At 42.0% G+C, this 24,251-nt stretch overlaps 1 protein-coding gene across 1 annotated transcript; it reads left to right on the top strand.

Annotated features, from left to right (window-relative positions):
* Positions 1 to 255: 255 nt before the first annotated feature.
* LOC148214077 (vomeronasal type-2 receptor 26-like) lies at positions 256 to 24,251 on the top strand. The gene is made up of 9 exons (XM_088128630.1): positions 256 to 305; positions 1,874 to 2,168; positions 4,112 to 4,339; positions 13,724 to 13,963; positions 15,892 to 16,039; positions 17,769 to 17,995; positions 19,154 to 19,249; positions 20,104 to 20,230; positions 23,347 to 24,251. The coding sequence occupies exons 1-9, from the start codon at positions 256 to 258 to the stop codon at positions 24,249 to 24,251; spliced, it is 2,316 nt and encodes a 771-aa protein (XP_087984756.1).

The raw sequence follows: 24,251 nt of genomic DNA, 5'->3' as shown, positions 1-24,251 counted from the left end.
CATCTCTGGTAGGAAAGCCACAAAAGCAATTGTGATCTCACAAGAGCTCCTTGAACGGCTCCACTAATTCTTTCAGAGGCACCTGACTCTGCAATGGTTCTGCTCCTTCTCCTGCTGCTCCTGCTGCCCCTGAGAGGCTGCGGGAAGCTCAAGACTAAATGCCCCTTAAATTTAGAAAGGGATGAGACAGATTCATTGAATTATTTCAAGCCTGGGGACTACCTCATTACTGGAATTGCTTCTGCAACAACCGCTATGCTTGTACTGTTCACTTTCAAGAAGCCTCCGACTGACAGAGTTTCCTGGTAAGAGAACATCTCCCCCTCTGGCTATTGCTGGCTCCAAAAGGTGAAGGTGTCCCCGAGTGAGGAAGAACTGTCCCTTTGACCAATCGCTGTTGTCTGGGTCATTGGAGACAGAGGTTTGGGCTGGATCCAAACTAAGGCACCCCCCAATGCCCACCACGTCATTTCTGCCTGCAGCTTCTAGCCTCTATAATGCAAGATATTTTGCTAATCCTTTAACTTCAGTAACGAACTTCCAGTTGTCTTTAAGTCATCAGAATAGGACTGGATGTGCTCCATCCCTTTTCTCTGAATCTCCCTCCAATCCTGGGAGGACCAGCTGAATCAGCAGGGAATTCAGGGAAGACCCCATTTGTGAAGGAAACCCACTTGGACCTGTTCTGTCTTGCTCCCGGGACAGAACTAGGACCAGCCAGCTGGCTGAAGGAGTTACGCTCTCAGGTCCTGCCTGCTCCTGTTGGGTCTCCTACTGCAAATTTTTCCTTCTGGATACACATACTGCCAGCTTACACCACACAAAGATAACTCCAAGAATGCCTAAAACCTCCTCCTGCTCCCTTTCCTAATGCTCCTGCCTTTTAATGTTGACCGCCATGAGGCAGATGTGCCTCCATTCAGAGCTTTTTAATCAGGTACAAAGATTCTCCCTGTCTTGACACTGAGTCTGATTCTGGCCCACAAGGGAAAAAAAACCTTGAACCTCGAAGCCCAAGAGGTGCATCAGCCCACCTCTAGCAGGGCAACCCACCCTGCCCCTGCAGCTGAATTTATGGTGAAATTCTGCACTGAATGAGATGCTTAGTTGTCCTAGGAGACGCTGTGGTGAGATATACGGATGTGTACATCTGGGGTGTTAGAAACTCAAAACAGACAGGAAATGTTCATCTCAACTAATATGTGGGCATGATTGCAAATGAGCTTTACAATGCTTTCATTGCCTGAAAATATAATAAAACCCTTAAGAACTGACTTCCAATGAAACCAAAAACATCCCCAAGACAGCAATAAAAAAAAAGGCACAGAACCTCTAGGTTAAGGCTGAGGAGTATAAAATACAAAGGGCAGGAAAAATAATTTAGACATCCCCAGAATAGAATCCAGTGGTTAGAACAGACTTCAAATCAACTCTCCCACCACACCAACTATTAAGTGCCTCTAAATCTGGAACAGGGTTGTTTGTTCTTGTTGTTGTGCCCTCAAGTCAGTCTTGACTCCTGGCGACTGCCTGGACCAGCCCTGCAGTTTCCTTGGCAAGATTTCAGAAGCGGTTTGCCGTTGCCTCCTTCCTAGGGCAGAGAGAGAGTGACTGGCCCAAGATCACTCAGCTGGCTTTGTGCCTAAGGTGGAACTACAATTCATGGTTGGTCTCTCGGTTTCTAGCCTCACACCTTAACATCTACACTTAACCAGCTCAGATCAGATTTAGCATCTTCTAGAAATGAAAGATTTGTATCTTCTGGAGAAATTAAGAGAGTCAAAGAATCAAGGACTGAACGCATGACTTTCCTAAGTACAAGATTGTGTGAATTATTACATATGTATATATACACGTGTGTGCCTATTTGCAGGAAAGCAACCACAAAGTACTGGAAAATCCTGTCCTTCTTGTTTGCCGTCCATGAGATCAACCAGGATCCCCGGCTCTTACCCAACCTCACCCTGGGCTACAACATTCATGACAATTATTTTGATGCAAGAATCACATCTGAAGCGTTGGTAGATCTGCTCTCTCCCGGACAAGCAAACGTCCCAAACTACAAGTGTGGAGGAAGACAGAATAACCTCTTAGCTATCCTTGAAGGGGGTGAGTCTGACATCTCTGTCCAGATTTCCACCATGTTGGGCAACTACAAAATGCCCCAGGTGAGGGAGTCTCTTCTTTAATTCCACTTCAAAGACTTATAATGGGAAAAATCTAATCAGCTCGAATCTGGCTAGTCAGCATTAAGGGTTACCAATCTAGTGTTTTTTTACAGTCCAAAATAAGAGTATTGTTGAAAAACAAGCACAATGTGAAGGAAATCACAGACGATATGATAGAAATGTAAATGAAGATCCAGTCAATTCCAAGCAAATGCTAGAGACAGAGGAAGATGAGATGGTGATATGACAGATCCATCACATGACAGTTTTTGATCTCTGGTGATCACATCTCATTAATGGAGGAGCCAGCAAAATATGGTACATGGAGAGCCTTCTAGGATATCCAAGGATCATATTGCTCAAAGTCTTGGGTGGTTTCCAAAGGATTTCAGAAGTTAAGTGGCTTGAAAGTAGTCTTAACAGTCATTAATGTAAATAAAGCAACTGATGCTAACAGAATAGATCAGAAGATCCAAAATAACATTCAGACGAACAGGAGTTTGGAAGCAAAACGGTAGCAAATACTGTCCTGAAACTAAACCAATCACCAATTTCTTCTTCTCTTTGCCAGGTCAGTTATTCTTTTGTTTCCCATGTTCTGGGCGATAAAACACAGTTCCCCTTCTTCTACACCACGGTCCCCAAAGAAGGCGTCCAATACTTGGGGATCCTGAAGTTGCTCCTGCATTTCCAATGGACATCAGTAGGCCTCTTTGGTCCAGACACTGACAATGGGGAGAGTTTCATAGGAACACTGGTGCCGATGCTTTTCAGGAACGGGATTTGTGTTGTTTTCTCACAAACCTTATCAGGGATGAATACAGAAGATCTGAAGATAGATGCTGCCTCAGTACGGAACTGGAAAGAAGTCAATGTATTTGTTTATTTTTCAGAACCTGGTTTCTTCGCAGATGGAATACTGGTAATAGAAAAATTGATTGAAATCTCCATCCTGCAAATAACATCATATATTATGGAATCAACACCACCCACAGGGAAGGTCTGTGTCACAACAGCTTTGTGGGACCTCACACTTGACTTGATGTATAGTGTCATATCACATAAAAATATTGGTGGTATTTTTTCTTTCCTTATCGAGAAAAAGAAAAATATAAAATGTGGTGATTTCCTCTCCTTTTTTACTTCTCTGCATCATTTTATACACAAAGCATTTCATTGCTCCTACTCCAAGGCTTTCTCCACTGTGAAAGGCTGGACAAGATGCACCAAGAAAGAGGAGGTGGGGATCCTTCCCCAAGAAGAGGTTGAAAGAACCGTGTCCCTAGACAGCTCCCACATCTACCACACTGTCTGGGCCCTGGCACGGGCCTTAGACACAGCTTATTCTTCCCGATCCAAGAGGAGAAGGAAAGATGGTGGAGGGAGACCAGAATTTCAAATTCTGCAGCCATGGCAGGTATCCCCTTTTCCTTTGCATGGATTCCCACTGAAGGTGTGCAATGCAAAGGCAATCCCAGAATCTTTGAAACTCAGAAAATGTCAGCTCTAATGGGGAGGGGCTTTATTGATTGATTTCTCAATAGCTCAAGGCAGTATAGAGTATTTCTTAAGTGTCTTCTGGAAGGCCAGATTAGCCACTCCCTCCATCGGGGAGAAAATATGCTTGGCAGTGTGGGGTGGCTGAAAGAATGGGTTCATTGTGCCACAAACATTTCCAACATATATCAGGTGGGGGACTAGCTTCTATTCCCTGAAGAGAGACACAGGATTATTGAAACTTGCTGGTAGAAGCACATGGATCCCATTTCTGAAGACCCGAGACCACTGACTTTGTAATATAGGAAACTGTAGTTCAAAATCTATAATTCTTAACTTCTGTAAACAAGGTTAATAAAACAAGCTATTTTGGCGTTTGTGGGACTGCTCAAGAGAGGTTCACTGTCCAACTTTACTAAATGCAGATCTCTTCTATGTCATTCTAGCTTCACCCTCTCTTACAAGACTCTCAGTTTTACAACACTTCCTTAGATGGAATCTATTTGGACGAGAATGGTGAACTAGCAGCTGATTTGGACATTGTGAATTGGGTGAAGTTTCCTAATAATTCTGTCGCCAGTGTCAAATTTGGGAGCTTAGCAAGGCAGGGTTCCTCAGAGCCCCAATTCAACATTGACCAGGAGGCCATGGTGTGGCCCAAATGGTTCAGTCAGGTGGGGAAGAGAAGTCACTCCATATCACTCCCTTTCCTTTCTCCTGCAATATAATTACATTAAGACTCTCTCTGAAATTCTCTAGATTTTCTGATCTCTTCTCAGTTTTGCTGTCGAGATGGCCATTTGAGTTAATGTAAAGTGCAATAGATTTCATGGATGAGTCAGTTTTCAACATTTGAATTAAGAAAATAAATATATTTATGGAAGTCCTTGCTCCATTACATTTTTACCACCCACCAGCAACAGTCTTCTTCCTACTGATGGTAAATGAGCACATGTTTTCTTGATTTGCTGCTTAGACCCTGCCTCCTTCCAGATGTGTGGAAAGATGCCATCCTGGATTCTTCAAGGTGGTTCAGAGAGGACGTCCGGTTTGCTGCTATGATTGTCTTCCTTGTGCGAAGGGAGCCATCTCCACTCAGGAAGGTGAGTGGCTGGGGAAGGAAAACAGGCTCTTGCAGAAGATGCCAAAGATTTGGAGATACTCAATGATATTTTAAAATTTGCTTCCCGTCTTTATTCCATTTTCAAAATTCACAATTTGCTTCCTAACATAAACAACAATAAAGGAAGTGGGGAAATGGTCCTGGGTGTTGTGTAATGAGGCAGGCTGTCAGCAATCTGCATGCAGCCGTTGCTCCTTGCCAAGAACATGAACCTAACAGATGCCTATTAGGACTCTGCAACTGGATTCAAAGAGAAGCAGGGGAATGCATGGGAACAGAAATGCAGCACCTGCCTGCGACTCATTACAGCAGTGTTTTTCAAGCCTGGCAACTTTAAGATGGGTGGACTTCAACTCCCAGAATTTCCAAGCCAGCAGAAGTCCATTAAAAGTTACCAGAGGTAACAACATATCTATTTTAACCTTGATCAAAGAAATCAACTTTATATTCCTTCATTTTACTTTTAACAATCTTGATCTTTAGTCCCTTCAAATAATGTCCTGGAACTTGATTTCTTTTCATTTTTTCTTTGTCCGTTCTCAGAACAATCTTCAAAGCTTTAACAAGCTTGTTTTGTAAATGCAATATAGGAAAATTATCCAGGTCATTCGCTTGGTTTGTTATTTGTATATCCCTTTTAATTATTAGGACATCAGCCAGTTTCTTTTGAATGTCCAGTGTACCATATTTTTCCATGTCATTCTTATAGCCTCTCATTTTTAAATCCACTTTCAAATCCGTCTCAGTCCTATCATGTAAAACCTATTCTTCTTCCATAACGTCTTTTAAACTCAGTCTATCCATAGAAACAGACTCTCTTAAAATTAAAATCTTATTTCAAATTTCTCTGGACACTGGGTCCATTTGTAACTTTCTGAAATCAATGTTGCTTTCTGAAATCAAATGCCATGAAAAATGTGCCGTCCTCCCATAAGCAATTGTGTAAACATATGAAAATTTTGAAGGTTGGCTTATCCATGGGTGGCACCGGTTTCCTGGTATTTTGGATCATATTAGAAAGTACTTATTCAAAGGCTGGGCTTCCGGGGAAGAAAAGGCAAACTAAAGATGGCTCCACAAAAAGCAGAGCAGATGACCGTGGTGGAAGGAAGAGCTGGTGAGTAGACCGGCTCTTCATAATTCCTCTCCGAACAAGGAGAAGACTTGAGATCACCCACATGTGCTCCAGCAGTTGTTCCTTCTGAGGAGGCTGCAAGACAGCAGTCTCTGGTGGATTTAGAGCTCTGGGAGAGCTCTGGGAGACGAGGGAATAGCCATCTTGCTGAAACTGCAGCCGGCACCTTTAAGGACACTGAGTTCACATATTTCCTTTTCTAATCACTTTCGGAAATTGCTTGTTAACTGCTTTTCAGCTATTAGGAAACTTTGCATCAACAGGTTTTACAGCACTGGGTGAATTTCCTGCCATCATTAGCAAAATAAGTTTTAAATACAAGTTGAAGGACTTAAACATTTTTTTTCTAGAATAAACAGCAAAAGGGTGATTAAAACTTTGATTTTTGAAACTTACAAACAGACTAAGGTCTAGATAAATTTGAAATAAGATTTTGGAATTACTGATAAAGAGTCTTTCCCATGGGAAAAGGCTTTTGTTTTGAATTCTTTAAGAAAAACATAAGATAAGACTTTAAAAATTGGACACTAGAGGGAACTAGAAGGAAGTAAAGATTACAATTAAAGGAGAAGAATACTCAAACTCAACTTACTAATATAAAATGGAGCAAAATATTTTAACATTGGACATGTGGAGTCCTTGGGGTTCTCTGAGCTTGGTTGTTTTCTTGCACATGTTTCATTACCCGGCTAGGTAACATCTTCAGTGCTTCTATTGGTAATGTGGGATATACTGAAGGATATTTTTGAACACTGGACCCAGAAGTTAAGTTTAAGTGTGTCTGCCTTTATAGATAGACTGTGTTTAAAGGATGTTATGGAAGAGGAACAAGGTTTACCTGACAAGATTGACACTGATTTGGAAGTAGATTTAAAAGTGACAGGCTACACTTCTGGTGGGGGACTAATGGCAGCTTAACTGATTCCTCTGTTTGGGAATCAACGCCATAGCTGTGGGGGCTAGAGCAAGATCTCTGTAGCCTGAAGAATTCTCTGGATGTAAAGGAGAATCCACGAAGTCAACCCAGATGCTCTCACGTTTCTTGTGAGGAGACCCTGAAGCAGAAATCTTTGTGATTGACTTGCAGTGAGAGGCTGGGAGATGGGGCTTTTCCATCCTGTGCGAGGCTGTAACATAGCCAAAATTTAGGACACTAAAGCCAACCTCCCCATTTCTAAGACACATTTTAAATGGTCTATTACTCTTTCAGATGAAGAGAGGCTTTTTTTCGGCAACAGATAAGTGTATCTTCCTGGTACTTTTCATATTTTCAATGCTTACTTTAAAAATAACTGATTTGGACTTTGGGATTTATATACTGAGCAAAGATTCAAAGGGCTGAATTATTGGGTGTTTTTATGAAGCAAGTGAATTTGTTTTTTGGACTTTAAAAAGTGAATTTGGTTGAACCTGTATTTGTGAGATTGAAGCTTGAGATTGCTAGTTAAAGATTTCTGTGGGAAAGCTGTTTTTTTTTTTTTACTTTGCTGCGACGCTGATTAAAGGAGCTTTGTAAAAACTATTCTGAGACCTTGCTTTTTACCCCCCTTTTTTTACTGTCTGCAAGACTTATTATGGCTGCAGTTCAGCAAAGGGAATTTAAAGAGACACTTACACATTTACTGGAAGTTCTCACTACTAAAATTTTATAAGTGATAGAAACTAAATTTGAAGGCTTTGAGAAAAAATTAGACAGCTTTGATAGCGATATTGATTTGCAAACAAAACTGGATATTGAAAATAAGAATATTGACACTGTTACATGGTGTGAAGTAAGGCAATCTTCAGAGCAGGAAACTGGAATAAGAGATCTGGATCTGGATGGAGGGCTGGATGATTTCGGTTATTTTGAGCCTGGAGATAATGAGTTTTTTATAAAGCCCAAATTTACAACAGAAATCTTTTTTGACAATATCCAGACCGTAAAGCAGAAGGGTCTTTTGGAGATTTTTCTCTTTTTGGATGTGTGGGAAGGACTTATTAAACCTTTGAAGATGTTTTGATAGTAAAAAAGGACCAAGTGACAAGAAATTACTACTTGAGACTTCACTTGAAGAAAAGATTAGATGTCAAGCTCCATGAAAGGAAGAAAGGAAGTAGTCCGGGTTGGACTACTGTAATGCGTTCTACATGGGGCTACCCTTGTAGAGTATCCGGAAGCTACAGCTGGTACAGAATGCGGCAGCGCAGACAGTTCTCAATGCCCCTAGGAGGGCACGTATAACGCCCCTGTTGCGTGAGCTGCATTGGTTGCCAGTTTGTTTCCGGGTCCAATTCAAGGTGTTGGTCATCACCTTTAAAGCCCTTCATGGCATGGGACCAGGTTATCTGAGGAACCGCCTCGCCCCGGTCATCTCAGCCCGCCCCACTGGGTCCAGCAGAAGGGGCAGATTGCAGACCCCACCCGTCAAGGAATTTCGATTGGTGGGGTCTAGGCAGAGAGCCTTTTCTGCTGCAGCGCCCGCCCTATGGAACATCTTGCCACCTGAGGTGCGGTGTGCCCCCTCCCTCACGGCCTTCAGGAAAGAGATCAAATCCTGGCTCTGCCAGAAGGCTTGGGGGCCAGAGGGGGGCCCGCACCTATGGAGATGGCTGGTGGGGTGAGGGGTTGTCCCCCCCCCAGCATCTTACAGGTTTTTTAGGGCCAAATTATAGGAGGTTTTTAGGCCATTTTTATATATGTTTTTAACTATTTATAGATTATGACTATGTCTGGAGAGTCCTGTGTTTTTTATTATTATTGTGAGCCGCCCAGAGTCACCTGGAATTTATTCTTGGATTGGGATTGTATGATAATGTTTATGGATTTTATTGTTATAGAAAATAAATAGACCTAGGTGTTTAATAACGATAGATCAACTGATACTTCAAATGTTGGCAAGGTCCTTGGGATAATATGTCTGTATTCATTTCTTTAACTTTGTTTCTATTAAGAAATTACTTTTGGGAATTTTGCTTGTAACTGAAAGAAATGAAATTTTGACTTTGAAATTTGGTATTTAGAATTGTCTTTGTTATAGAAATATTGTGATTTATTGATATTACTGGAGTAAGAAGTTAATGTATTATTTTACTTATAACTGTACTGAAGAAAGTCAAAAGTTCTTCTCTTATTTTCTGTTTCGCTTTCCTCCCCTCCTTTTTTCTTTCTTCCTCACATTTCTTTATCTATTACTTTCTTTTCTACTTTTCTTTTGATGTCTTTGTGTATTTTATTCTTGTTTGAAACTTAATACAATTTTTATTTTAAAAAATGACAGGCTACAAGAATGGCATGGAAAAAGATGTCATACAAAAGAAACCAGCTGATGTCTTAATAATTAAAAGGGATATACAAATAACAAACCAAGAGAATGACCTGGATAATTTTCTCAAACTGGACTTACAAGAGAGGCTTGTTAAAGCTGTGAAAAGGGACAAAGAAAAAAGGAAAAGAAATCAAGTTCCAGGACATTATTTGAAGGGACTAAAGATCAAGATGGTTAGAAATAAAAGGAAGAAATATAAAGTTGGTTTCTTTGATCAAGTTTAAAATAGATATGTTGTTATCTCTGGTAACCTTTAATGGACCTTTGCTGACATCAGGACTGAAATGATGAGGTTTTATGGATTTGTTTATAGATAAGACATGGGATATAGGAAGAAGAGATCCTTTGTTGTATTTTAAAAGAAGCTGATATGTTACTAAAAATTTTTATTGTTGTGATGACGGGGGAAGTCATTTCTTTATATATTTCTCTTCTTTTTTTTATTATATTCTTATTTTTTCTTATTTTTTCTATTTTTCTTTTCTGAATCTATTTTTTCTTTTTATTCTTTTATATTTTAGTGTGTATTAGTTTGTATTGTTTTAATTGTAATTTTTAATAAAATTACTATAAAAAAAGGATGAATACATGGTGGCCGTGCAGGTCTTCTCCATCTTGGCCTCCAGTGCTGGGCTGTTGGGCTGCATCTTCTTCCCCAAGTGCTATATTATGTTGGTGAGGCCTGATCTGAACACCAAGGAGCAGCTAGCCACCAAAATCAAAGCATAGATCTCAGTGTGATTCTCTGGGCAGCCCCAAGACAAATAATTGCGCTTTTCTCACACACTCGGTCCTCCTATGCTCCAATCTTTTACATCAATATAATTATGGATGCTTGTAAGGAAATATGGAACCGTTCATTAAAATATTTATGTAGAACGTTATCTATCTTCATGGATCTGTCAATATATGCACTATATGGTTTTGTTCTTTTTTAGTTTTTCTTTCTTTTCTTTGTTCTCTTATGTAACAGTGTGCAAGAGGCAAGATGGAGGGTGCAGCGTGACCTGCAAATACAAAAAGGGCAGGGCTCGCATTGTGACGGACTCTTGCCATCTTGCCTCTTTTGATCTCCCCCTCCAGATGTGTTTGGGAGGAGTGTAAGCGAGATAGAGCTTTGCGTGTCAATGCCAGGATTTGGAATGGGACCCAGAACCACACTGGTAAGCTCTGCAACGAACAGCCCCATATTGGTGTTGTGCTGCTGAAGTGGTTCTCCTCGCCAGCAGCTGAGCCATTATATTTCGAACCAGCTGCAGCTGCCAGATTGTCCTCAAACATACCCTAATGTGGTTTGCATTCCTACAGTCTAGTCGCATGGTGGTAAGGGCATGAGTCACCAGCGTTTCATATCCAAAAAGAGCCGCAGCTGATGCACCAACTGAAGGTCACCAAAAGCTTCACCTTCCATGACTTCCACTTCCTGCTCAAGCTTAGGGATCTGACCTGCTCTTTTTGGGAGAGCATGACTTCCTCTCAGACCTGGAAGGGAACAAAGGTGTTTGTCTCCCTATTTATTTATTAGATTTGTATCCTGCCTTTCTGGCTCAACTGTATGCAAAGAGTTCTTGGGGCTGTGAGCTTGGCCATCTCTGTGCTGGACACATGCTCTTCTTGGCAGGCTGAGGCTTCCCAGAACGTCTGGCCCCGTCCCAGATATCACAGGATGGGAGGCTCTCTTGGTGAGGCTGGGCTGTGGGGATCAGTGGGGATTGGAGCTCACGTACCTCCTTCCCTGCAGTGCAGCAGCATCCCTGCTTTTGCTCCTGGAATTTGGGTCTGGACTGGGGGTGGAATTCCCCAGACTTCTGGTTCTGGGGACTTCAAGCTCCCTTTTCTGGGCCCGGGGTCTGAGGTCGCATGGGAGGTCCATAGCAGCCCTGGACCTGGCCTGACTTATAGACAGCCCAACTCACATGGGAAGTCACACACTGGATCTGGTGTTTGTCTTGGGGAACAGTGTCGTGATTTGGTTATGGGGGATGTCATCATCCGTCTCCTGCCATGGACAGACCACTCCCTTTTGCTGTTAGAGTTCTCCGCAGCGGTTCCTCACTGCATGGAGGCAGGGCCTATTCAAGGAGCCTGGCCCAGGTGCCTGATGGACCTAGTGCAGTTTCAGAGGGAGCTTGCGGTTTTTCCTGAAGCTTTGGCATGTGGTTTGACAGAGACCCTCATGGCAGCTTGGAACATGAGACACCTTGAGCGCCGCTGGAGGAAGACAAAGTGTAAAGTCAACTGAGCACAACTGAGAGCCTATATTAGGACTTACCTTGTAGTGATAGGGATGGCAAAGCATGGTCTTCTTGACTTAAGACCATTTGTTCAGCGACCGTTCAAAGTCACAATGGTGCTGAACTAAGGGACTTATGACCAGTCCACGAAGTTATGGCTGTTGCAGCACCCTCGCGGTCACATGACAACAATCTGGATGCTTGGCAAACTGTTCACACTTACGATTGGTTGCCAAGAACCCTGCAATCACATGACTACCATTTGCAACTTTATCAATCATGTCTTACAACTGACGCCTCCTTGAGGACACACTAGCCCACACTATGTGCTTGTTTACCTCCTATCAGTTTTGAGTTGCTGCCTTGAGATCCTGGAGGAAAGGCAAGCTGTAATCTTTAATCATGGCTCTGACCAAAACTATTTCACTGGGGAAAGTGGACCCAGCAGCTTCCAACCAGCTCTGGAACTGTATCAAAGGGTTCTCCAAAAATGTTTTCTTTCCTCTTCCCTTCTTCATGAAATCACAGGAAAAACCTGAGGAGAGAACAGAGGTGATATTTCTTTTCCTTATAATGATCAAAATCACATTGATTTATTGATTGTCTCCAATCAGACCTCCAGGGAATTTTCCAAAGTTCACTGTTGAGTTGACATAAACATCACTTTCAAGAGCAATGGAGGTGACCTGTTTCATCAGAACTTCGAAGCTGAGGGACTTAAAAGCCTTCAGTGTCTCTGAGAGGTTGCAATGGACGCAGGGCAGGGCCCAAAGCCTGGGCCTTTTCAGCTCAATTTCTCATGGGGCTCCAGCCTCCATCTGTGGAAGGAAAGCCACGAAAGCAGTTGTGATATCACAAGAGCACTTTGCCTCCTTCCACAACTGCTCTAATTCTTTGAGAGCCTCCTGATTCTTCAAGGCAGGCGAGAAATGGTTCTGCTCTTTCTCCTGATGCTCCTGTTGCCTCTGAGAGGCTGCGGGAAGCTGAAGGCGAAATGCCCCTTAAATTTAGAAAGGGATGCAAGATATCCATCGAATTATTTCAAGCCTGGGGACTACCTCATTACTGGAATTGCTTCTGCAACAATTGTTACATTTGGACCCTTCACTTTCAAGAAGCCTCCGACTGACATAGTCACCCGGTAAGAGAACGTCTCCCCATCCAGCTACTGTTGGTTCCCAAAATTGTAGGTGTCTCCACATGAGGAAAGACTGTCCTTTTCAATCAATCTGAGTTGTCTGGGCCATTGGAGACAGAGATTTGAGCTGAATCCATACTAAGGCACCCCCCAATGCCCACCATATCTTTTCTGCCTGCAGCTTCTAAACCTCCATAATGCAAGATGGCCCAGGGGTTGCTCCCTCAGCTCCTGCTGGCTCCTGCCACATCTCCAACTGCACATTCCTCCTCCTTGATACACACAGCATCGCCAGACCATCACATACAGAAACTACCCCAGCAATGCCCAACAATCTCTTCCTGTTCCATTTCCTAATGTTCTTGCCCTTTACCAATGTTGACACCTGTAAGGCAGGTGTGCCTCCATGCAGGGGTTTTGTCAGGTATGAAGGTTTTCAGTGTCTGCATGACACTAAGATTGATTTCAGCACACAGAAGAAGAAGAAAAAAATCCTTTAACCTTGAGATCTTTGCCTCATCCCAGCTGTACCAGCCCAAGTCATCCTGCCACAGCAGATCAATCGATGGTGAAATTCTGCATCCCGTGAGATGCTCAGTTCTCCTGAGAGATGCTAAACCATGCTGGGAACATAAACAGATGTGTATGTCTAGTGTCTTAGAAGTATTGAAGGAACAGAAAACATAAATATCAAGGAATATAAACCAGGAATACAGGGGCATGATTGCCAATGAGCTTTACAATGCTTTCATTGCCTGAATATATAATAAAACTCTTAACAGTTGACTTGTAATGCAAGGAAAAACATCCCCAAAACAGTGATATATAAAAAAGGTACAGAATGTCTAGGGTAAGGCTGAGGAGAATAAAGGGGAGATAAAATAATTAGAGTGGCTCTAAATCTAACATTAGTTTTAGCATCTTCCAAAAATTAAAGTTTTCTGATTTCTAAAGGAACAACAGAATGAATGAAACCAATGCGGAATGCATGATTTTCCTTTGATGTAATATTATCTCATGTGATTGATCATGTGTGTATGAATATACATGTGTGTCTATTTGCACAAAAGCAACTAAACAGTACTGGAAAATCCTGTCCTTCTTGTTTGCCGTCCATGAGATCAACCAGGATCCCCGGCTCTTACCCAACCTCAGCCTGGGCTACAACGTTCATGACAATTATTTTGATGCACGAATCACGTCTGAAGCTTTGGTAGATCTGCTCTCTCCCGGACAGGCAAATGTCCCAAACTACAAGTGTGGAGGAAGACAGAATAACCTCCTAGCTATCCTTGAAGGGACCAAATCTGACATGTCCGTCCAGATTTCCACCATGTTGGGCAACTACAAAATGCCCCAGGTGAGAGAGTCTCTTCTTTAATTCCACTTCAAAGACTTACAAGGGGAACAATCGAATTAGCTGGCAGTTCTCCATCCATGGGAGGAAGGTGGCTTAAAGCCCAGCCAAAGGACCTTTGCTGCACCAATAATTATCGTTTTTCTCATTAGAATTTCTTTTTTAATATAACTTTATGAAAAAATTTAATTGCAACAGTAAAAGCTAATGCAAACTAAACTTTAAAAAAGAAAGAATATAATTATGCAAAGAGAGAGAGAGAGAGAGAAAGAGAGAGAGAGAGAGAAAGAAGTGACTTCCGGCCTTCATCGCAACAAGTATAAACAAATATAATAACCCTTCGTCCTCTGTAAGGTTAAACAAATATCTCTTCATCCCATATCCCAACCTTTATCCATAAGCAAATCATAAAAGATCAATTTTTCAATTCTGGTATCAGCAAAAAGTCCATAAAGCATTGCCAGAACTTTGCAAAAAAAGTTTTATTTTAACTTTGATTAAATAAAACAACTTTATATTGCTTCCTTTTACTTCTAACATTCTTCATCTTTAATTCAATCAAAGATTGTCATAGGATTTAATTTATCTTCAATTTTTCTATATCCCATCACACAGATTTCTTCAAGGCTTTAACAAGACTCTTTTGTAGATCCAATAAAAACATTTCCACTCTCATTCTCTTGGTTAATTATTTGTATTTCCCTTTTAATTTAATTTAAAGTTTTGATTTAAAACTTCAGGCAGTTTCCTTTATATATCCAGCAATTCATCCTTTCCAAATCATTCTCTTGGACTGTCAATTTCCACTTCTGGTACTTTTTCCATCTTCTCAGATAAAATTTGTCCCACATCTGTCATTCCTTCATTAACAGTTTTTAAACATAGTCTATCCATAGAAGCAGACATCATTACCAACAGTGTTGATATTGTAGTCACTAATTTCTGGTTCAAAGATCTCCTTTAATATTTCCGATGTTACAACATTTTGTGTTATCTTTTAAGTGCCAATATTAAATGACATCAAGAACTGTCTCAATTTTTTTTATTCTGCTTCTAATCTTTAGTCCCCTCTAGTGTCCAATTTCTAAAATCATCACTTATCTTTGTTATCCCTTACAATAGGCAGGATAGCCAAAATAAGTGTGTTACCTATGAGAAGCTGCTCATTTTTTATAGTTAATCCCAAAGTCTTATAGTTAAAGTCAGTATTCCAAATTTATATGGACCCTTCACATCTACAACTTTCTCAGACCAAACTCTTATTTGGCTTTTCGCTGTTCATTTCAAATTCTTTAAATACTTAAGCCTGTGATTATTTTTTTCTTTTGTTCACCGTTGAAGATGACTCACGGAATGAATACTTTTCAAACTTGTCATTCCAAAGGTCTCTAATAGCTTTACGATGGTTAATAGATAATTTCTGAAAGGGATTAGAAAGTGAGGTTTGCAAACTTAGCGTCCTTCAAAAGGCTCTGTTGCGATTGTGAGCAAGTTGGCTGATCCTGTTGTCTCCCAGTGCTCAAAGCAGCAGAAAACCAGGGTCCTACCATAGTCCTGACAGATTTTTGTTTATTTTATTTATATTTCAAATTTGTCACCTCCCATCTCACTACATCATAAGACAATTTTCGATCTTTGGTGATCACATTTCTTTCATTGAGGATTCAGCAAAATGTGATGTAAGGAGACCTCTCTAGGATCCCCATGAATCATGTTGCTCAAAGGCTTGGGTAATTGCCAGGAGATTTTAGGAGTCGAGAGGCTTGCAAAGAGTGTTAACAGTCCTTAATGAAAATAGGGCAACCTTTGCTAAAAAGGAGAGATGAGAAGCTCTGAAAGGACATTCAGGCTAATAGGCATCTGGAAGCAGAACAGTAGCAAATATTGTCCTGAAACTGAACCAGTCACCAAGTTCTTCTTCTCTTTGCCAGGTCAGCTATTCTTTTGTTTCCCACGTTCTGGGTGATAAAACGCAGTTCCCCTTCTTCTACACCATGGTCCCCAAAGAAGGCGTCCTGTACTTGGGGATCCTCAAATTGCTCCTGCATTCCCAATGGACATTGTTGTTGTTGTTGTTTAGTCGTTAAGTCGTGTCTGACTCTTTGTGACCCCATGAACCATATTGCGCCAGGCCTTCCGGTCCTTCACTGCCTCCCTGAGTTTGCTCAGTTTCATGGTCATTGCTTCAGTGATGCTATCTAACCATCTCATCCTCTGCCGTCCTCTTCTCCTTTTGCCTTCAATCTTTCTCAGCATCAGGGTCTTCTCCAAAGAGATCTCTCTTCGCATTAGGTGACCAAAGTATCTGAGCTTGAGCTTCATTATCGATCCTTCCAATGAGCAATCAGGGTTGATTTCCTTTATGATTGACTGGTTTGACCTCCTAGCAGTCCAGGGGACTCTCAAGAGTCTTCTCCAGCACCACAGTTCAAAGGCATCAATTCTTCGGCGCTCCGCCTTCTTTATGGTCCAGCTCTCACAGCCATACATTACTACTGGAAAAACCATAGCTTTGACTATGCGGATCTTTGTCGGCAAGGTGACGTCTCTGCTTTTTAATATGCTATCTAGGCTTGCCATGGCTTTCCTCCCAAGGAGCAAGCATCTTTTAATTTCATGGCTGCAGTCTCCGTCTGCGGTGATCTTGGAGCCCAAATAAATGAAGTCTGTTACTGCTTCCATTTCTACCCCTTCTATTTGCCAGAAATTGATGGGTCCAGATGCCATGATCTTAGTTTTTTTAATGTTGAGTTTCAAGCCAGCTTTCACACTCTCCTCTTTCACCCTCATCAAGAGGCTCTTTAGTTCTTCTTCACTTTCTGCCATTAGGGTGGTATCGTCTGCATATCTGAGGTTGTTGATGATTCTCCCTGCAATCTTAATTCCGGCTTGTGATTCTTCCAGCCTGGCATTTCTCATGATGTACTCTGCATATAGGTTAAATAAGCAGGGTGACAGTATACAGCCTTGTCGTACACCTTTCCCTATTTTGAACCAATCGGTTGTTCCGTGACTGGTTCTAACTGTTGCTTCTTGGCCTGCATACAGATTTCTCAGGAGACAGGTAAGGTGGTCTGGTACTCCCATCTTTTTAAGAATTTGCCACAGTTTGTTGTGATCCGCACAATCAAAGGCTTTTGCATAGTCAATGAAGCAGAGGTAGATATTTTTCTGGAACTCTCGTGCTTTCTCCATGATCCAGCGAATGTTGGCGATTTGATCTCTAGTTCCTCTGCCTCTTCGAAACCCAGCTTGTACATCCGGTAGTTCTCGGTTCATGTATTGCTGAAGCCTAGCTTGTAGGATTTTGAGCATAACCTTGCTAGCATGTGAAATGAGTGCAATTGCGCGATAGTTTGAGCATTCTTTGGCATTGCCCTTCTTTGGAATTGGAACATAAACTGACCTTTTCCAATCCCGTGGCCACTGTTGCGTTTTCCAAACTTGCTGGCATATTGAGTGCAGCACTTTAACACCGTCGTCTTTTAGTATTTTAAATAACTCAGCTGGAATACTGTCATCTCCACTAGCTTTGTTGTTAGCAATGCTTCCTAAGGCCCACTTGACTTCACTCTCTAGGATGTCTGGCTCAAGGTCAGCGATCACACCAGCGTGGGCATCGGGGACATTAAGATCTTTCTTGTATAGTTCTTCTGTGTATTCTTGCCACCTCTTCTTAATCTCTTCTGCTTCTGTTAGGTCCCTGCCTTTTTGTCCTTTATCATGCCCATCTTTGCACTAAACGTTGCTTTCATATCTCCAATTTTCTTGAAGAGATCTCTAGTCTTCCCCATTCTATTGTTTTTAGTCGGTCTCTTTGCTCCAGACACAGACAACAGGGACCATTTCTTAGGAACTTTGGTACCGATGCTTGTCAGGAATGGGATTTGTGTTGTTTTCTCACAAACCTTATCAGGGATGAATACAGAAGATCTGGAGATGAATTTTGCCTCAGTGCGGAAGTGGAAAGAAGTCAATGTATTTGTTTATTTTTCAGAAGCTGGTTTCTTCATACGGGGAATAAGGCTAATAGAGGTAGTAATGGAACACTTGACATTGTACATAAAATCCTATGCTGTGGAATCTACAACACCCACAGGGAAGATCTGTGTCACAACAGCTTTGTGGGATCTCACATTTGACTTGACATTTGGCATGACAACACAAAAAGACATTAGTGGTATTTTTTCTTTCCTTAGCCAGAAAAAAAAAATGATAATATATGGTGATTTCCTCTCCCTTTTAATTTCTCTCTATCGTTCTGTACACAAAGCATTTCACTGCTCATACGCCAAAGCTGCCTCCTCTGTGAGAGGCTGGACAAGATGCACTGAGAAAAAGGTGTTGGGGACCGTTCCCCAAGAAGTGGTTGAAAGAATCGTGTCCCTAGACAGCTCCCAAATCTACCAGACTGTCTGGGCCCTGGCACGGGCCTTAGATGCAGCTCATTCTTCCCGATCGAAGAGGAGAAGGAGAGAAGGTGGAGGGAGACCAGAATTTCAAATTCTGCAGCTGTGGCAGGTATCTCCTTTTCCATTGCGTGGATTCCCCCTTTGCACTGCAATGCAAAGGCAGTTCCAGAATCTCAAGAAACTCAGAAATTGTCAGCTCTAATGGGGAGGAGCTTTACTTATTGATTTCTTGAAATACAATCTGCAACATAGGGCTCAAGGCAATTTAGAGTGATTCAGAGAATCATAGATAAATATCCAAGAGATATAGTAGACATTGCAGTAATGCCCGGAATGAAAAATCCATCTTACGTCAGGCCTGCCATCATTAGCATCCATTCACCTTATGTTTTAAAACAATCTTAAGTGTTTTCTTGAAGGGCAGAAGGTTAGTTACTCCTCCATCTGGGAAAAAAATGTGTTCAGAAATGTGGGGTGGCTGAAAGAATGAATTCACTGTGCCCCAAACCTTTCCAACATGTGTCAGGTGGGCGAGTAGCATCCACTCCCCAAAGAGAGACGCAGGATTATCGACACTTGCAGGGAGAAGAACATGGATCCCTTTTCTTCAGACCTGAGACCCTTGATTCTGTAATATAGGATACTCTAGTTCCAAATATCTAATTCTTATTATCAATAAGCAAGGTTAATTAAAAAAAACTATTTGGGGATTTGTGGGCCTGTTCCAGAGAGGTTCATCGTCCATCTTTACTAAATGCAGATCTCTTCTCTGTCATTCTAGCTTCACCCTTTCTTGGAAGACTCTCAGTTTTACAACACTTCCTTAGATGGAATCTATTTGGACGAGAATGGTGAACTAGCAGCTGATTTGGACATTGTGAGTTGGGTGATGTTTCCTAATAACTCTGTCATCAGTGTGAAATTTGGGAGCATATCAAGGCAGGGTTCCTCGGAGCCCCAACTCAACATTGACCAGGAGGCCATATTGTGGCCCAAAAGCCTCAACCAGGTAGGGAAGAGAAGTCATTCCATGTCACTCCCTTTCCTTTCTACTGCAAGATAATAATGTTAAGACTCTCTCTGAAGTTCTCTAGATCTTCTGATCTCTTCTGAGTTTTGCTGTCCAGATGGCCATTTGAGTTACTGTATAGTGCAATGTATTTCATGGATGAAGCAGTTTTCAACATTTGAATTAGGAAAGTAAACAAGTTACTAGAAGTATTGGTTTATTTATTAATCAATTGTATTGTAAAACTGTCCATCAGGAATAGCCCACTGCACAATCTTCTAAAAATATCTAAAAATATGCTAGCGATACAAAATATCTAAAACCACAACTTTATGATACAAGAGCATCAGCAGTAAATCAGCAGCATTACACAAAGGAGTGAGAACTAGAGTAATCTCATATGTGACAGAAGAGCAATAAAGATCTCAACTACAGGTAGTCCTCACTGAGTGACCACAATTGGGATTGGCAACTGGGTTGTTCAGCGAAGGGGTCGCTAAGGGAAACTATGACTGGGCTTATATTCTTACTTCAGCTTTCCTTAGCTTTACAGACTATACAATGCAATGAATTTCATGGATAGGGCATTTTTCAAGACTTGAACGAAGGAAATAAATATATTTCTGGAAGTATATGTTCGGTTCCATGTTTACCACCCACCAGCAATAGCCCTCTTCCTAGTGTTGGTAAATGAGCACCTTTTTTCTTGATTTGCTGCTTAGACCCTGCCTCCTTCCAGATGTGTGGAAAGATGCCATCCTGGATTCTTCAAGGTGGTTCAGGGAGGACGACCTGTTTGCTGCTACGATTGCCTTCCTTGTGCGAAAGGAGCCATCTCCACTCAGGAAGGTGAGTGCTTTCAGAAAGAAAACAGGCTGTTGCAGAAGATGCCAATCAGTTGCTAAGGTATTTTATGCATTCACAATTGATTTCAATTGATTTCAAGAAATGATGTGGGAAGATGGTCTGGGGCTTTATGTGACATGCAGCATATCAGCAATCTACCTGCAACTGTTACCCCTTTAGGGGTACACAAACTCTTGTTTCAGACTGATATTGGGGCTCAGCAACTGTCTCCAAAGAGAAGCTTCAAAGGACCCACAGAGTGTAGTGGAGCATGAATGCAACATGTGCCTGAAACTCATTCAAGCAGTCACAAATTTCTCTGGGCTGATGGACACATGCACGCTTCCACAGACTCATGAAAGAGCTGCTTCCCCATCCCCTAGCCTGGAAGAAAGGAGGCTTTCAATGCTGCCGTGGTCTTCTAAAGTAGTTCTGTAAAAATGGCATTGTCCAGATATGTTGAATAACACCTTCTCTGGCCTCTGCACATCTCTGAATGGTTGCAGGTGCTCTATTACAGCTGAAAGCCGTTTCAGTGAAATAGAAGAGCCTTGGAATGGAGCAAAGGCTATTTTCACTTTAGAGTTTCCTCAGGACACCTCTCCCAACAGCCTGCACCCTAGTCTAGAGTAGATCAGTATATTTCCCCATGTAAATCTAGGGCCCCACTTTTAACTGCGGTTGTTGGTCATCTCTTCTTGGGCACAGGACAACTGTCAAACTTAGTTACACAGTTACATCCCTCATTGTGTGTGAATATGGTCAGCTAGGTTCTTTGGGCCTTGGATATAATTAATCTAGGCTTCCTTCAGTACATCAACACTTCCCCTTGGTTTCCTTCCCGAGACCAAATTAGAAGAGCCTAATCCTATGGATGTTTACATCCGCTCCCTCTAGGCAAAGAGAATATAGGGAAGCCACAGATCCCGATGCTTTAGCTGATCCTGAGCATATTCCTTTACCCTGTTTTTCAGAGTCTGATTTAATCCTTCACTTCATCCCTGTGTTTGTGGGCATATCATCCACAAACACAGGGATTTTGTGAAAGTCTAAATCAGATTCTGAGACATTTTCACCCCAGAGAGCCCCATGGGTGAAAGATGCTCCAGCAAAGTGGGTTGGAAGTTTGGGCTGAAGCAGCGAAAGTCTCCTAAGGGATCCCAAGCTTTTTAAACTGGTCAGTCAGTTCCTTAGCAATAGCCATGACTTATTCTGGAGGAGCTTCCCTACATCTGTTTCAAAATTCTGTGGAACCAGGACTTCCAGGGAGGAAATGGAGAACTGAAGATGGAGCTGACGACCATGACGGAATGAAGAGCTGGTGGGTACGCCGGCTTTTTGTAATTCTTCTCTGGACAAGGAGAGTATTTGAGATTGCCCACAAGTGCTCCAGACCGTTGTTCCTCACAAGGAGACTGCAAGACAGTGTTGTCTGGGAGGCTTAGAGCTCTGGGAGATGAGGGAATACATATCTTGCTCAAACTACGGTTGGTGCCTTTAAGGACTCTGGGTTTGCATACTTTCTTTTCTAATCACTTTCTTTGGAAATTGCTTGTTAACTTCTCTTCAACTATTAAAAACTTTGGATCAACATGTTTTGCAGCACCGGCTGAGTTTCCTTTAATCCTTAGCAAAAGAAGTTTTGAAAACAAGCTTAAGGACTTACTTTTCTTTTTCTGGAATAAACAATGAAAGGGTGATTACATTTTTGATTTTTTAGAAAGTTACAAATGGCCTAAGGCTCCAGATAAATTTGAAAGATGATTTTGGATTTAATTATAAGAATCCTTCTCATGGGAAATATTTGTTTTAATTTTTTTTTTTTTAGAAAAAACAGGATAGGATGGGACTTTGAAGGTAAGGCACTAGAGGGAACTAGAAGGAACTAAAGATTACAATTAAAGGGGAAGAACCCTTACATTTGTTCTTGAACTTTGTCCAAGTTCTAGGACATTATTTGAAGGAACTAAGGATCGCAATTATTAAAAGTAAAAGGAAGGAATATAAAGTTGGTTTATTTGATCAAGGTTACAATATGTAGTCTCTGGTAATTCTTAATGGACTTTTGCTGATCAGGACTGAAATGACAAGGTTTTAAGGATTTTTTTACAGGTAGTCCTCAACTTACAATCATACCTTTAATTACCGTTTGAAGTCACAATGGTGCTGAAAAAAGTGATTTAAGACTGGTCCTTGCACTTAGAACCATCGCAGCATCCCCACAGTCATGTGATCAGAATTTGAGCACTGGGCAACCTACATGTGTTTACATTGGTTGCAACATCCCAAGGCCACGTGATTGCCATTTGCAACCTTCCTGGGGGGCTACTGACAAGCAAAGTCAATGGGGAAGCCAAATTTCTTAAAGACCACATGATTCACTTAATAACCATGGTGATCTCCTTAACAACTGTGGCAAAAAATGTCATAAAACCAGGTGTGACTCACTTAATGACCACTTTGCTTAGAAACAGAGCTTCCGGTCACAATTGTGGTCGTAAGTCAAGGACTACCTGTATAGATAAGAGATGGGAAATGGGAAGAAGAGGCCATTTCTTGTATTTTAAGAGAAGGTGATAAGTTATTAAAATGGGATATTCTGCCTTGGCAGAGAACGGCATATCCTGTCGTGCCCCTCCCAGCTAGGTGGTTCTGATGGGGTCTGGATGCCCACTGGAAGAATTGAGGAATAGATAACTTCAGGCCAAAGTGAGAACGTAGGGATGGGTAACCCTCCAGTATTCATTCTGACCCTCTTAAACAACCTTGGATATAACTCAGGTGATCATTACTTGTTAATGAAATGGTGTAAAGGGTATTTTTAAAGATGGATCAGGAGGGAACAGTTACTGAGCTAATTCAATTTTATATCAATAAATTCTTCTCTTTTTCACTCCCTGTAACCTCCCCTTATATGTGATTCCAACTCTGTTTCAACGATATATACAATTATTTTTTTTAGCAGTGTCATTATTTTATCCAGCGCAGCATTTCCTATGGTCAAAAAAAGGCTTCTCCACGGTCTGCAGCAGAGGGCCTTCTGATCTTTCTGTGTGAGTTCCTTTTAGTTCAACTAAAAGATTGCTAGAGATGAATAAGGGAGATGTTGTCCTTGGCAGATGCGGTCCATTGCACAAGATGCTTGGAAGATCAGCATCCAAACAAACACCAAGATCACTGTCTTCCAAAGGATATAATCTTCTTGTCCTATCAAGAATATTTGGGGTTCATCCTGGCTTCCTTTGCTCTATTTCTGTCAGCAATCACAGCCTTTGTGTCAGGAATATTCAAGAAATACCATAAAACTCCAATAGTCAAAGCCAACAACCGGGATCTCTCCTACATTCTCCTCACTTCACTCCTCCTGTCATTTCTCACTGCCTTCCTCTTCATTGGCCAGCCAAGGAAGGCCACCTGTCTTCTCCGACAAGCAGCCTTCAGCATTGTTTTCTCAGTGGCTGTCTCTTCCCTCTTGGCCAAAACCATCACCGTGGTGCTGGCCTTCTTGGCCACAAAGCCAGGGAACAGGATGAGGAGGTGGCTCGGGAAGACTTTGGCCAATGCCGTTGTTGTTGGTTGCTCTGCTGTCCAAGCTCTGATCTGCTGCATCTGGCTGGGGATCTTTCCTCCCTTCCCTGACACAGACCAGCACTCCCACGCTGAAGAGATTGTCCTGCAGTGCAATGAAGGGCCTGTGGTCATGTTTTACTCTGCCCTCGGCTATATGGGCTTCCTGGCTCTTGTCTGCTTCACAGTGGCTTTCCTAGCCCGGAGGCTGCCGGGCTCCTTCAACGAAGCCAAGCTGATCACATTCAGCATGCTGGTCTTCTGCAGCGTTTGGGTCTCCTTCGTGCCCACCTACCTGAGCACCAAGGGCAAATACATGGTGGCCGTGCAGGTCTTCTCCATCTTGGCCTCCAGTGCTGGGCTGTTGGGCTGCATCTTCTTCCCCAAGTGCTATATTATGTTGGTGAGGCCTGATCTGAACACAAAGGAGCAGCTAGCCACCAAAATCAAAGCATAG

Source organism: Python bivittatus, unplaced genomic scaffold (assembly GCF_059951505.1).
Source record: "Python bivittatus isolate LINGU-HERP-01145 unplaced genomic scaffold, Pbiv_v1 ctg000800_np1212, whole genome shotgun sequence".
NCBI classification, from domain to species: Eukaryota; Metazoa; Chordata; class Lepidosauria; order Squamata; family Pythonidae; genus Python; species Python bivittatus.
The sequence above is the reverse complement of the archived record's forward strand: the minus strand, read 5'-3'. Positions and strand labels throughout refer to the sequence as shown.

What these genes read in the sequence shown, in the direction of transcription:
- LOC148214077 (XM_088128630.1), top strand. Translation starts at nt 256, where the DNA reads ATGCTTGTACTGTTCACTTTCAAGAAGCCTCCGACTGACAGAGTTTCC. An exon ending in TAGCAGCTGATTTGGACATT is followed by an intron (nt 19,250 to 20,103) that starts GTGAGTTGGGTG and finishes TTTGCTGCTTAG; the next exon opens with ACCCTGCCTCCTTCCAGATG. An exon ending in AGCCATCTCCACTCAGGAAG is followed by an intron (nt 20,231 to 23,346) that starts GTGAGTGCTTTC and finishes TGTCCTTGGCAG; the next exon opens with ATGCGGTCCATTGCACAAGA.